This window comes from Tubulanus polymorphus, chromosome 11 (genome assembly GCF_964204645.1).
Source record: "Tubulanus polymorphus chromosome 11, tnTubPoly1.2, whole genome shotgun sequence".
Classification (NCBI taxonomy): Eukaryota; Metazoa; Nemertea; class Palaeonemertea; order Tubulaniformes; family Tubulanidae; genus Tubulanus; species Tubulanus polymorphus.
The window spans coordinates 4,295,233-4,309,833 of record NC_134035.1 but is presented as its reverse complement, the minus strand read 5'-3'; the positions used below and the strand labels follow the sequence as shown (position 1 = coordinate 4,309,833).

At 40.4% G+C, this 14,601-nt stretch overlaps 2 protein-coding genes across 2 annotated transcripts; one reads left to right on the top strand and one right to left on the bottom strand.

The window, feature by feature from the left end:
• Positions 1–390: 390 nt before the first annotated feature.
• Positions 391–5,992, bottom strand: LOC141912920 (uncharacterized). Its single transcript, XM_074804349.1, has 6 exons — positions 4,211–5,992; positions 3,643–3,860; positions 2,473–2,742; positions 1,198–1,452; positions 507–792; positions 391–406 (listed from the first exon to the last, which is right to left on the bottom strand). The coding sequence occupies exons 2-6, from the start codon at positions 3,761–3,763 to the stop codon at positions 391–393; spliced, it is 948 nt and encodes a 315-aa protein (XP_074660450.1). The 5' UTR covers positions 3,764–3,860; positions 4,211–5,992.
• Positions 5,993–6,205: 213 nt separating this feature from the next.
• Positions 6,206–13,934, top strand: LOC141913094 (uncharacterized). Its single transcript, XM_074804547.1, has 10 exons — positions 6,206–6,289; positions 6,581–6,766; positions 7,297–7,439; positions 8,185–8,497; positions 8,995–9,216; positions 9,363–9,521; positions 9,912–10,124; positions 10,254–10,295; positions 13,375–13,459; positions 13,597–13,934. Exons 1-10 carry the CDS (start codon positions 6,211–6,213, stop codon positions 13,763–13,765), a joined length of 1,611 nt encoding a protein of 536 aa, XP_074660648.1. The 5' UTR covers positions 6,206–6,210; the 3' UTR covers positions 13,766–13,934.
• The last annotated feature ends 667 nt before the right edge of the window (positions 13,935–14,601 follow it).

Genomic DNA, 14,601 nt, shown 5'->3' with positions numbered 1-14,601 from the left:
GTCTTGGGTTAGGGGGAGGGGTTTCGATTTTCATGACAGTGGAGGTACCCACGCAAATGTCCTTGGTCCGGCGAGTATAGTCGCGCAGAACATTGTCACAACTTCTAACATATTTGGGTGAAAGTTTTGCTTCTTTACCCGACGATTTGGCCATAGATCGAGCCAGTCTGGAAGCATGGGCGTATTTTGAAACAAAACGAATGAGAAACTCTTATCAATTAGCGAATCTCATGAAATCGATGCTCAAATTTTCTTAAGGCCGGCATCTGGGTGGAACTTCGTCAATGAGCGTGGGGTGAGGGGGATATGTTAGTTCAGTGGAACGGGCCTGATATTAATTTATCTGTAATAACTTTACGTGAATTGTTTCTGCATTTGTTGCTCAGCGCTTTAAGCTGAGTAAAACCTTGCAAAAATACCACCATCACCGTTACAGTTTAGAACTTGATTTCGTGGAACGGGGGGGGGGGGGTTGGGGCGTAGGGCTCATTTTGACAAGAGTTAACTGTATCATAATGTATATCTTACCTAGATGGCAAAATATGAAGTATTCATACCCGACCTCGGTCGTCGTGGATGCGGGTCTGGTAATTGGAGTTTCGCTATTCAGGCGACATCGGCCCAGAGACGATGAGAATTCGACGAAATTGCATTCGAATTGAGATTCTCGCTCGCAGTATTCTTTGCAAACGTCGGCGCTTGGCGTCAGCACTATTTTGCTGTTGTTGTTGATATCAGCGCCGAGACCTGATGACAATGACACCCAACGCTGAACATTCGGCGGGCACGTGCCTGTAAAAAGTATTGACCAAGTCTCAAAAGACGTTCAAAAACTAAACGATTTACGAGCTGTTCTTTAAAAGCTAAAACGAATAACTCACTAACGGTTCCCAGGGGCGGAACCAGGTAATAATTTGAGAGGTACCACCTGATGAAAAAAGCAGTGATTATTGCAGAGAAGCAATATCCACGAGTGGCGATTGGCGAGTCTGGGACTCCCTTGGATTATTTCGCAAAATAAGCCCCTGCAGATGCAATTGCCGGGCTTCTTTCAGCCAAAGAAACAGCCCTATTCAAACCAGGCTGGGCGTTTTTTGTCAGCTTTTGGTTCGACTGCGTCAGTTTTGCTAATAGTCAATTAGGGAATTTTCAGTCGTTAAAACCAGACGAAAGATGATTTTCATATTCGAATCTTACGGTTACAGCTGAACGTGTGCCCGGTCCATCCTAGCGAAACGACCGCCAGGTCGGGTCTCGTGGTCAACGTGTCGCGGCTCATTCGACAGTTCCCAGTCGACGACTCGAACTCGACGAAGCGACACAAGAATTTCGACTGGTTCTTGCAGACGAGCAGACACTCCTGCAAGTCCACCGTCTGCGTAGATGCCTGGTCATTACCGGTCATTATTGCGCTCGAGGCCGTCCACACGCCGCTCTCTCCATTAGGACATACTGTAACACATGTTAACGATGAAATACATTATCATTTTTAATGTTAGATTTACTGGGAGTCGAAGACCAATGTCATGTGTTAATTAATGGAATGCACGCTGAGACCCTGAAAAGGAACTTTTGTGTGATTACTACTAACTGGCAATCCATCCGTTTGCAAATTCATTAGTCACTACTAGCTAATAACTCATGGAACCAATATTACAAATTAGGGTCCAGTTCCACAGTTCGGAGTTAAAATTTGACCCTGAGTTAACTAATTGAAATGAACTAATTTTAACTCAGACTTAACTCTAACTCACAACTGTGGAACCGGGTACAGGATGCCTTCTTATTGAAGTATTCAAACGAAGTTCCTTCTCCGGGCCATCGAACCGTAACTATCAGAAAATGAACGTTCTTTGGATAATTCATAACATATCCTTCATCCATACTCTCATTGCGCCATATCCAGTAGAGTGCCATATGGTAGATATTTGTAGAATTATATTTCCCATCAGACCAGTTTGTACTTACTATGATGAGTAAAAAATACGATACAATACTGAAATATTAGGTCTGTATTCTGAGAATGGGTCACATACACGAATACAGCGAATTACTGCATCGTGAAACACACCTGGCGACGATAGAAACGTCGTTATAAGTAAGACGAATGAAAAAGTCCGACAGTAAAGTCTTTATGCGATGAAATCCAAAAGATCAGTTGAAACAAAACTGAAGCTTATCGGCTATCGACCAACGACCTCAATCAGCCGTCATTCCATCTGATGATGAGCGATTTGTCGTTTTTCGTTTTCACAAATCTTAATCGCATAAGATTCTATTGTGGGAATTTTTTCATGTTGACACGGATTTACGGTGTTTGATTGGACTATCGTCATGTGTGGTTATAGGTTATAAAGACTACTTCTACTGTTATCGACATTCGCGATTTAAACAATATCACTTCTACATAACTATGAACAACATGTCAACATAGTCGAATATTTTTCTCTATTCGCATTAAATGCTATTTACCGTCTTCGCAAGTATAGATGGCGTGCGTGTATCCGATAGTCGGCGTCAAGGCGTTCGGATGAGTTAGTTTCGATTCGGACGAAATGCTACACGAGATGGCGCCGAAGTCGATCGACACGCAGTTCACCGAAATCGTCTGCTCGCACTTGTCGATACAGCCGCCGAACGTCGCAACGCCCTCGAACATGATGTCGTCGTAACCGGAAAGTTCGGCGTCGGGAAAGATCTGCAACCTCGGGTATTTCTGTGCGCCGACGCACGCAGGTATTACTGTGCCAAAAAATATACAAACATTATCTATTAGTAAATAGTACATTCGGAATTTAGGTTTAGTTACGCATGTGGCATGAAACAGATTGGCGCCATACGTGGACCTCCCTGAACTTGAAATTGACCGGTGCCGCATTTCAATTTTTACCGTTGGTGACATCTCACCGATCAAAGGTATCCAAATAGGTTTAATAAAAATACGGTTCCGGTACTCGGGATAGAGGCTTCTTTCTTTTATAAAAAGCACTAACTCACAATTGTGGGGCTGGGTCCAGTTCTACAGTTGTGAGTTAAGATTTGACTAACGAGTCAACTCATCGATAATGACCTGATTCAAACTCAGGGTGAACTCGAACTCACACACTGTAGAACTGGGTTCTGAGTTCATAGTTAACTCTATAGTTCAGGCGTTCAGATGTGTTATGACCGTTGAAATAAACTATCAATCAGATAAAGCATAGAATACAAAACGATGGCCCATTTTTACCATCTTGAATCTTAAAAGCGCTCGATTTCGATAGGTAGATATTTTATTGTCCACAAAAATAATTTGCATTGACAAAATCTGTTTCCAATGTTAGTGCACGATATCATTACTTGTGTTATAAATGGCAAGTAGGGATTTAACAGCAACAGCAGCAGCAGCAGCGGCAGCCTAACCGGCGATGGGCAGTTTTACATCTTACACATTAAACAAAAATTAAAAATTTCGAAATTAAAAATCGATAAATGATATAGAATGAAATGTTATTTGAAATACGGCAGCGCGGTTCGTTGAGGTGCGTTTAAACGGAACGAAATTAGCCCCGGAAAAAAAACTGTCAGGACGACTTAGGCCTACTGTCGAACGTTCGTTCTGCCACGTGTCAATGTGTAAGAGGAAAGGTCGGCGCGACGTACCTGCGTTAACCGGTGTGAGGAAACACACGAAAACCACCAGCATCTGCAACAGCATCAGCAACAGCAGCCGCATCAGCAGTAGTCTCCAGTTAAAGTATTTCTCCGGTAAATAGCGTCCCATATTCGTGCGACGTCAACGAGCCCTACGTCGGGAGAGCATCCGTTTCTTGGAGAGCATCCGTTTCTTGGTTCTATGACGATACGTCGACGGTGATTTCCTTTAATCAAGCGAAAAAAGGGATTTTTAAGAAGATTTAAAAACATCCGTATTTTCGTAGTACGATAACCACACTCGGATAAAAAGATAAAGATGGTGAACGGATAAAAAGATAAAAACCCACTATCTACAGATTAAAAGATCAAGAACTTATTTATTCGAACAATCTAAAATATATGATAAACACGACGTTTCGATCTCACCCTAGAGATCATCGTCAGAATGATCATTGTTCATCATTCAATCATTGTTCGAATAAATAAATCATTGATTTTAAATTCTTTTAATCTATAGAAAGTGGGTTTTTATCCTTTTATCCGTATTTTCATCTGTCGTATACTAAACACGTACGAACAACTGCACCGAGATGAGGTCGTCTGCGCGCGATGTTTCTTTCGAGTATTTTCCATTAGTTAAAACTCGTAATTACTGCGGGATTGTGGCGCATCGGATGAAACGAAAATAGCCTCCCCATAGCACGCACGACGCAGTATCGGACCGACATGAGAGCATCCACAACGCGGATCGTCGACCGGTTTGTTGCGTTTTTGAGATTCCGCTGCTTGCACGCTAATGACGACTCGACAATGGCGGAAGTTGGAATTCGTGGTATCGAAACGCGTTCTACGCATTAATGATAAAACCCACGTTGACGAATTCGTCTGTGTGCATCACGTCGTGCATAATAATGTTCACGTTTTCGATAAACCATTTTATCCAGAATTTTTACGCCGGCGACAAGAATTGGCCACAGGTTTTATATCGCTCTCATTGCGTGTCGTTGCAAATCTGAGATGTGAATTTTACATTATCGAAAACTAGAGATACACGCGGTTTGAATGTTGCTAAAATTGTCAAAATCTCTACCCATGGACCAATGAAATATGTTTCAACACGCATCGCAAATAGTATTCAAAAAAAGAGAAAAATGGCCCGACAATACAGGACAAAAAAGTACCCTAACAAAATGGCGGCTAGCAACCGTAAAATGGTTTATTAGCAATTTTCAACGGTCCTGAACGTCCTGTAGTGATCGCACAGGCTTTGTGGCTCTCTGTTCAGGCCGCCCGTGTACCATCAATCTACTATAATTCAGTACTTTCGGTGTAGTCGTTTTGTAAAAAAAAAAACACTACCTTATGAGCATCGAAATTCGCCCCATTTGCAACGACGATCAAATTGAAGATTTATACCAGGTTTTACTAGTTTGTCCCGCATACACGCTACACGCAGATCTCGATACATCCATAGAATGTAATTTCAACTCCCGACCACCGATAAATTCATAAATTCGATGGGCAAAACATTTCTAGATTTTTAAAAGTTACGGAAAAGTTAGGACAACTCGATAGCTGTATAATATTGTGCGAGCCAATTCGGATTTTTCGGATGGCAAAGTGTCCCTATCTTCATGAATACGTCAATACGTATGTTATTTGTTAAAAGTTTATTAACCGATAATAAAGTTTAAGTAATAATCATAAAACGGTTACAAACTCCAAAAATCATGGTTTCAAGCAAAGATTCGCCAAGGCCGTGTAACTGTGGATCTTGCGTGGTACTGTAGTTGATTTAGATAACAAGTCGTTTTTTTTTCACTTAACTGACAATATGCAATATTTATAATCCCGTCGCAACCGGTCGCCGGTAATCATCCATCGACAAACTAAACACAATTTCGCACGCAATTGTCTAATTTACATCAACACCTCGCAACAAATCGATTCTTTTATTATTCACGAACAATCCAAACAATATCCATCGATGACGAACATTAGTGTGGGAATTCTATCTCTAAATGTCGAATTACGATTATGAAATAGCGCGTCGTATATGTCGAACATGACGATATCCGATGAATCGAGAATATGTACACAATATCCGTGCAAAAAAAAATATATACCGTAGAAACCCCACGATTCATTCAGCCAAAAATGAAAAGTTCTCGAATAGAAAGAAGTGTGCACCGGGTGTATTCCGTCTTTAGCCGAAACGATGCTCGAAATATACCCGGTGCACTTCCTATTCGAGAACTTTTCATCTATCGTGGGATTTCTTTCGTAACACGCTAGTCCGAGCGTTTCGTTTTGCACGGGTTATCTACACTTGTAAATACACTTTTTAGATTAGACACTGATCTGTCTACCCGACGAAGCTGAAGGCTCGTACTGTAAATAAAATCAAGTTAACCTTGAATGTTCTAATTGTCTTAAGGTTTCTTATCTATAGCGCAGTCACGCTAATGCGTTTATTATTTTCATATGACCTTATCTGGTTCGATCGTGCTAAAAATGTTGATAGGAATTAAAAATTTAGTATCTAGCATAATCTACTTCTCCATATTCAATATAATGGCGTATGCACATAAGACGATATTACTATATTTAAGGATAACTTTGTTATTTGGTTATTCTCTAGGGCAGTACAGCGGTAAGTTGAACGAAGGTTGAACAGAAAAGCAGAGCTTGTCGGCTATTACGACACTTAGAAAGGGGAAAGAGCGGATTTTCGAAATGATTTGAGAAAGTTCTATGTAATTCCACAGGTCCGAACGAAGGCAGGTCGTAAGGTCGAAATCAGTGTAGACTATAGAAGCGTCAATGTAGCATGCATAAAAATCCCAAAGTTTAATCAGCGATGGAGATTTCAAAAAATTTGTTCACAGACGTTACCGATCCTTCCTAGAGGCAGTGATGAAATTGTCCTTTGTTTTGTTCTCAGCACAACGAAAATGTGACGAAAAGCTGGGAGTTTGTTACTACTTAACGCAAATGGGGCCATCGTCCGGGCTCATAACCGACGAAGGCAGCCAGAATCTGCTGGACGAATTGGCCCGAGACGAGAATATTTATGGAAACGTAGCTCTGGCTCTGACCGGTCATCAAGTAGAATGGCATTGGGAACATGGTCAGTATACTGATAGGAAATCAATCAAAGGGGTAGTTAATTTATAAAAGGCATCCTCCCCGACAGGAACCTGATGGCATCGAGATTGCCACGGCACGAAACCCTGCCACACTAGACCGAGTGTGCAGCTACACGCGCGGCATAGAATGTCATTATTAGCCAATCAGATATCCCGTTTTGTTTTAGCCCGGGTTATCCCATTTATAGTTCTTCCGTGAAATTTATATAACAGACCGGATCTGATTGGTGCTGCAAGTTTTCGGGCGGTAAACCTTGGCATGTACCTGCGCACCCAGTCTAGTGTGGCAGGGTTTCGTACCGTGGCCGAGTGTAGCGATGCCATGAGGTTCGAATCCCTGCCGAAGGAGGATGATAAAAATGTAGCTACGAAGAGATCTCTGCGACTGATTTTCGCATTTTCCATCGTAAATCGTAGTAACGAGCTACGCGTACCAGGAATGGATGATTATCTTAACAGTTCTATGAGAGTTAACGCTATATCATTTCTTTTATATCGTATACTTTCAAAGATCGGCGAACGGTTTCGAGCCAAGGTTGTTACAATTACGTGAAAGGTTTAGAACCGACGTTGTCGATAGAGAGCGACGACATGAGCCCGAAGATATGCATCACCACGTGCAAGTCAAAAAATACGAAATACGCAACCGTTTGGGTAGGTGAAATAGCGCACGAATAATACGAACCTGTGGTCGCCGAGTTATTTGATAACCGGATATTCAATAAAGACTGATGATTCCTTAAATAGCTACAATTTCAAAGGTTTCTTTTTCTCGATTTGTGGTAGAAACCATAGAACAAATTGTGGCCGAGAAACTCCGCCGCATCCATCGATAAGACCGATAAAAGGGGATCTGCTGGGGGACAGTTGTGTACAAATGGTAGTCAACGTTAACCAGGATCCAGTTCTATAGTTGTGAGAGTTAACTCTGAACTCAGGATCCCGTTCCAAAGTTGTGAATTAGAGTTAACTGTGAACTCAGGATCCAGTTCCACAGAGTTAACTCGGAGTCAACTCACAACTGAGGAACTGGGTCCGGTAACTTACGTGATAAAACTGCATCTGATCCTGGGTAAAGTTTCACGCAAAGATATACTTCAAAATAGATTTTTGATAAACCTTAATAATGAAGAAATTAGATCAATCGTTTAATCGTTTTTTCTTGCGAAACCTGGGGCCTCCATCCGGTCCCAAAGTAGTAACTAACTCTTGAGTCGAAATCAGTGCATTTTCAGCGAGTCAACTCTTAGAGCCAATTAAATTAGAACGAACTATAAAGGAGGACCGGATCAAAAACATGTCATTAACTTTCAACTATAGTTATGAAATTTCCGATAATCATTCATAGAATATACGATCAAAATGAAATCAAATCAAATGTTGTATTTCACGTACGCAGGATGGCAGGTATTGTAACTGTTTCGCCGAGTGGCACATGTCCGAAGCGACGTCGTCTTCGATAAACGGGTGCAAGGAGCCGTGCGCTGGATCTCCCGAAGAATTCTGCGGAGGCAGATCGGCGCACTATCTTTACGATATCGGCACCGACAGTGTCGCGGATACGGACGACACCGACTGGCGACCCGGCCGTCCTACCACCAACAAATTCCAATACACGTGCGCTACGATAGAATTCGACTACGACTATCACAAGTTTTCGTGGACCGAACAAAAATGCATCGATCGATATTATTTCATCTGCGAATATTCAGGTAAATTATGAATTTCGCGAATTTATTTTGTTAGGTTCGTCTTCGCTATCAGTCAAACTCTTCACGGATCTACAGAAAATCATTGCAGACACCTAGCACAGTCAGTCGGTTATTACGCCATACTCGTTAATGGCACTGCTCTCTAAATGCCAACATTTTTCAGAGAACAAATTTGCCAAATCTAACTCGAATTCAACGGAAATATTTTTCGAGATTTTATGTTGACTTTTCGAGTTTAGACAGTCCAGTTTCTTCTCGTTAAAAAGTTAGTTTTTCTAACTAAAAAAAAAAACAACCGAAACATACGAGGGACCAGTTGCACAGTCTGGACCTGTTGCACCTGGCTTAGATTTAAAACCAGTCCAAGACCAGCTTAGTTCTGTAGCCGGTCTAACATAGTAAGACCAGTCTAAAGATTAATGACCACGATTGTGCAAGCTCCCGCGTAGCTGCAATGCTCTTCCGTATAAATCACTCCGCTCTGTATGATTTCAAAGGTGAAAAGTGCTCCGAATCTGGAAAGTGCTTCGACGTTCCCGAAGACCTCCCACTGACCTGGTACGAGGCACGTTCGTTTTGTAAATCGAGGCAGGGACATCTAGCAGCACCAGACAGCGCTGCCAATCGTCGACTACTTTATTCCCGACTAAAGGAAGCCCGCCAATATTGGATAGGTCTAACATTCGCAGTATGGACGTGGTCTGAACAGCTGGATTACAGTACGATTGCCTTTTAACTCGCTATTCAATCATAAATTTGATTCATTTTCATTTCAATGAGGTTAAACGCTAGAGTTTTGAATTTATGTCGTGAATTTTCTAGCGGTCATATTCAAATATTACGTTTTATTTTTCGATGGTTTCAGGGATGGAAGCTAACTACACGCGTTGGGACCCGCGCAGCCGGACCCCGAACGTTTCACCGAAGTATTCCGTAGTTATGCAGTGTGGAGGCGCCGGTGGATGTCTGTGGAAATCTGTTAATACTGAAACGACCGCAGTTGGTTATTACTTGCAGCAAAAAGGTGTTTAACCGCATCGAAAATCCGATGAATATCTTATTTTCTAGTTTGTTTATCTTTACTTTGCGTCGTTCGGATCTCGGTCTACCAAGACTAACCCTATTGGACCACGACATTTGAAATGTCGCCCGCACATTGTAAGCAGTCAGAAGAGGGCTCGAATCCACTTGCCACTCAACAGCGATAGCAAATTGAATGCAATAGCATCATACCTTATCCCGCCTTGGAGTAATCATTTTCCAAGATCCAACTGAGCACCACCAAGGCCGTATCGATGAATAGAATAGAATAGTTTATACGCGATACCTCTGCTAGCGCCCCTGCTCGATTTCCAAAGAAGGAATCGTCGCGTTTTAACGTTGATCGTAATTGCCGTTTTTATGTTTTGTCAAGATTTAATTCCGAAAACGACGACGGCGTCGACGAGTTTATCGTCGAGCACTTCATCACCCGCAACAACGACGACATCCGCAGTAACGACTGTCAGCACGACGAGAATCGAAGACCCTGTGAGTACAACTAGACCAACAACCTCACCACCACTGACAGCATCCTCCACACGACAGACCACGACACAACCGAGAATAACATCTACATTAAACAATAGTAAGCAAGCGAGCAAGCGACAGTCTCGTTCAAATTAATGAAACCATTTTCAAGTGAATTATTACGAAACGTGTTCTATCGACTAGTCGATATCATCATCACTAATCAATTTCGTTTAATTTTCTACAGATGTTGGATATTCAATCGAATCCGAGTACAGAATTCCAATCGGTAAATCCGTTGTTTATTTTCTCGTTAATATCCACGCGAAGATATACTTTTATCGTGTTCCGAATCATTTGAAATCGGTCATTCTAATATCTATATTCGTCTATAACGGGGAAAGTGATCTAATCGATAATCCGATACTAACTGATAATATCTTACATTTTTTTCGATGCAACGCGTTAAAAATTTCTCTACATCAGAAGTAGTATTGAAAAAATGACAATTCATTAGGCCTATCATAATGTGTTGTTTATTGTTTCTCTGAAGATGAGATTTAGATGAATTACGATCTATTAAATCGTTGGATTTATGCATGTAAGATATGCAATCACCTGGGCTCGGTTTCACGAACGGGGATTATCTTTTGATTCGAATTAGGTGATTCGAATTAGGTGATAATTCGAATTAAAGATGTTTTAATCGAATTAGTTAATTCGAGTATTAAATCTGTTTGACAAACGCGAATGAGCGAAAAATTCACTAATTGGAATTATCTCCGAAGTTAATTCCAAATAGTTAATTCCAAATAAGCTTCCCATAATGCATGTTTCATTCACAAATGCGCCCATCGCCAAGTATTTTAAGCTTTTTTGGTGTAATCGAATTTGATCGTTTCGTTTCCTTTGAATTCTTTCTCCAATGAGATTTTCAACGAATTCGAAAAATGTATAGGTCTTGCATTATAAATATCTTCATTATTGGTATTGTCAGGGAAGTGTGATGAGATGGAATACGGACGCTATTGTGCAGCTCTTGTCGAATGTGCGTTGTAATTGCCCTAAAGCCGATAACGGTTCGTCGGCGAGCGCTTTGTTACGTAACGCGCCGATAAGCGATAACCAGCGAGATCGGGAATCTCCGTAATAATTCAGTTGTTTCCGAATATCGGTTTTTCATCCCATAATAAACTTATATAAAAATTCCTCTGTAAACTGGTTAAACTCAACACCTGATTTCCCCTCATCAATTTTAGTCGATCAACTTGTATTCACAATTGTCTTAAATTTAAGTGCCCCCTAGTTTGTCTCTTAACTGCTTCTCTTTAATCTGTTTTAGCGTGTAACTGTTTCTACGTTAATTTTCCTTTAGTTTGTATCATCTCTGATTACTTGAATTAGTCTCTTTGTCTCTGGATTGTATATATCTCTCATAATTTCTGTAGTATTCTCATCACACTTCCCTGGTATTGTCAACCAATTCAAGTATCATCGTTGTTTGCGTGACATTGACCAGAGAGGAAATGAACTGGGACAAACGTTTATTATGGGGAGAGAAACCGAAAAGGTCACCACTGACACAGGAATTGAAGTGTGAATTCTATGTCAACGCAGTGTAATAAATAATATCTTGCAATTTGACTTAATCCTAAATTGTTACATTAGGTTAGGTTAACCGATAATAAATGCGAGAAAATATTCTAATTAAAGGACGATTTATGTTTATGACAATTCGATCTTTATTTCAAAACAGTTGAATTGGAAAAAATTCGGATGATTTTTGGGAGATTACACATACAGTTATCCGGTCCATGTATATTCAGGCATAATACCGATAGTCTAACCGATATTATGTATATAAAACACTAGGTTATCCCTGTACACATTTCGACTAGATCTTTTAGGTTATTTTGATGGCATAATACAATGACTCGTTAAATTGTTATCTTTTCTTTTATTAATCCACGGATTCATCGCATCCAAATCGCAACATATCAATATCCGACTTATAATTGATGTGTTCGTCTAATCAGCCGTTTATAGATAAAGATATTGATTACGGAAGAAACTGTTTCAATATCGAGTTGTTCTGTTGAACTGACCGATTGAAAAAGCCGCCATCTTGATTTCGATTAATAAAACGACACAACGTTGTTTAAAATATATTTTCAGTTTACAATTGCGACATTTATATCATAGTTAAACATCTTATCGATAGTTTCAATCGGAATGATAATTCCTCGTAAAGACGGGTTGATTTACGGAGAATGAGGCCCTGGAGTTTTTCCCCGAGAGACGGCTTTTGACGACATCCAGACTGCAGACCATATCTCCAGTGTGGAGTATTGGTAGAGTCTCCCGAACGTTGGTCAATGGATGGCCACTTACGTGTGTATGGCAAGTTGTATGGCACTCCATATGAACTAACTCACCATCATTGTGAGTTAGTTCATAGAACTATAGTTACCAAAAGTTACCAGAAAATTTATCATCGCTGTATAATGTTTAACCTATAACATATCCTTTTGTCATACTCTTATTCCGCAGTCGTCAGTAGACTGCCTTCTGTAAAACTATTGTAAGATTTTGTTTCCTATCAGACCAGTTTGTACAACTATACTATAAGCGAACGGGAAAGCCGACTCCTCGGTAAACAATCAGACTGTTTGCGGGTTTTAATTAGTCAAACTCTTAATAAGCGTTTTTCGTGATTTTTTCGTGTTTCAACACTTTACCAAATCTTGAATAAAGGGTATCCTCCGTGCTCGTGGAGAAGGAATTACCGTAAATATTTCTGAGAATCTATTGTTTATCATCACTGGTGACGGCGCTGGGCAAAACACTGTTTTGGCCCGGTTTCTATAGACTATTATCCACTTTAACCCGGGGGAACGGCTAACTAACTTAGTTCGTTTCCGATTCAGTTAAACCCCGGTTTCACGAACGGGGTTTAACTTTTCATTCGAATTAGGTGATAATTCGAATTAAAAATGTTTTGGAATTTGTTAAAATGTATAGGTCTGTATAATAAATATCTTCATTATTCGTATTGTCAAACAATTTGAGTTTTGTCGTTGTTTGCATTCGTTGTTTGCTAGTAGCCCATTTTCGTAGCAACTAATTCGAATTAGCCGATTAGATTTTCAGGTTAAACTTATACGAATTAAAGTTAACTCACTTTTGTGAAACGGGCATCGAAAAGTAACCTCAAACTTCTAAATCGAATTAGCCATTTAAGTTAACCTGAATTAGAGGCTTAATCCCCGTTCGTGAAACCGGGCCCCGGGGCATAATTCATTAGCCACGCTGATAATAATGCGAGTTTATCAATATCATCTAACACTGTATCATTCTCGACTTTTCAGAATATATCGTTTCTGGTGTCGGTATTTTAATAGTTTTGATGATTATATTCGGCGTCAGTTATTCGTTCGAAAAACGCCGTAGAAGGTAAAGCAATGCCACACCCATTTTCGCGATATACAGATACTTCCCAGCAAAGGGCACTCTACGATTTAATGCTCGAATGATGAGTATTCCGATTCGTTCACACTTGAGAAGATTTGTTTTCTCGATATCATTTCTAGGCGGAACCATTTCGAGCGACTGCACGAGCAAGCTCACTTCGTCAACCCGTTATACAGGTCGCCGGACGAACTGTCCACCCGTCGCGCGTCGGGGATTGAAACGTCGAACATTACACTATCGCTGACCGTCGTAGGACAGGATGGCTTAGAGAAACAAATCGAAATTTGAGCGCGCTATCTATCATCTTAATGCCAAGATAAGCAGATCGTTGATTGAACCATCCTTATTTAGCTCAAACGCATTATTAGGTATTATTAAGATTGGCAAGTTTACTTAGACCTGTTTGTGACGCCAAATGCTCATCGATTCTGTGATTTGAATCCTCAATTTTCATGTATTTACCTGTTTTTTTTTTAATCGAAATAGAATAAAACTTTGCATTACATTTTATGCATTTCTTACTGATTCAGAGGCGAATTTATCACATCAAATTAAATTTGATTATAGGTAAAATCGTATTCATCCTGGCATAACCAAATTTGATTTGACAAGATAGATTCGCCTCTGGCCAAATCTTACTTTTGTTGCTGTAACGACTTTCGAAGCAACTGTTGATATTGTTGAGCGACGAATGAAGGCGGAATGAGGGACAGATAATTTTGGGTTAACTTTTTCGAGGGTTGTTTTGAATTTTAAAGATAAAAAGAATCCATGAATTCGCGATTGTTGATACTGTTATTCCTGGCAGGTTTAGGTGAGTAAATACATGTTTATAATTTCCTGAGCGTTAACAAACATCTCCAATTTTTGAAACTATTTACCTATGATTTGCAATAAGTTCACCCAGTTCGGAAGAGCTCCTGCAGTGGTACGCTAACACTGAGGTTCTTAGTGAACAAACCAAAACCAAAGTTGAACCGCCTATCTATGGACACAATCAAGACTAGGCCACAACTCCAGCGCCGAAGCCCAACAGATAATTCAGGAAAACAATTATTTCATTTTATTCATCTTTAGTCGTCGCTGTGAATTCGACTAAAAAGCCAAAATCTGTGACGGGCGAA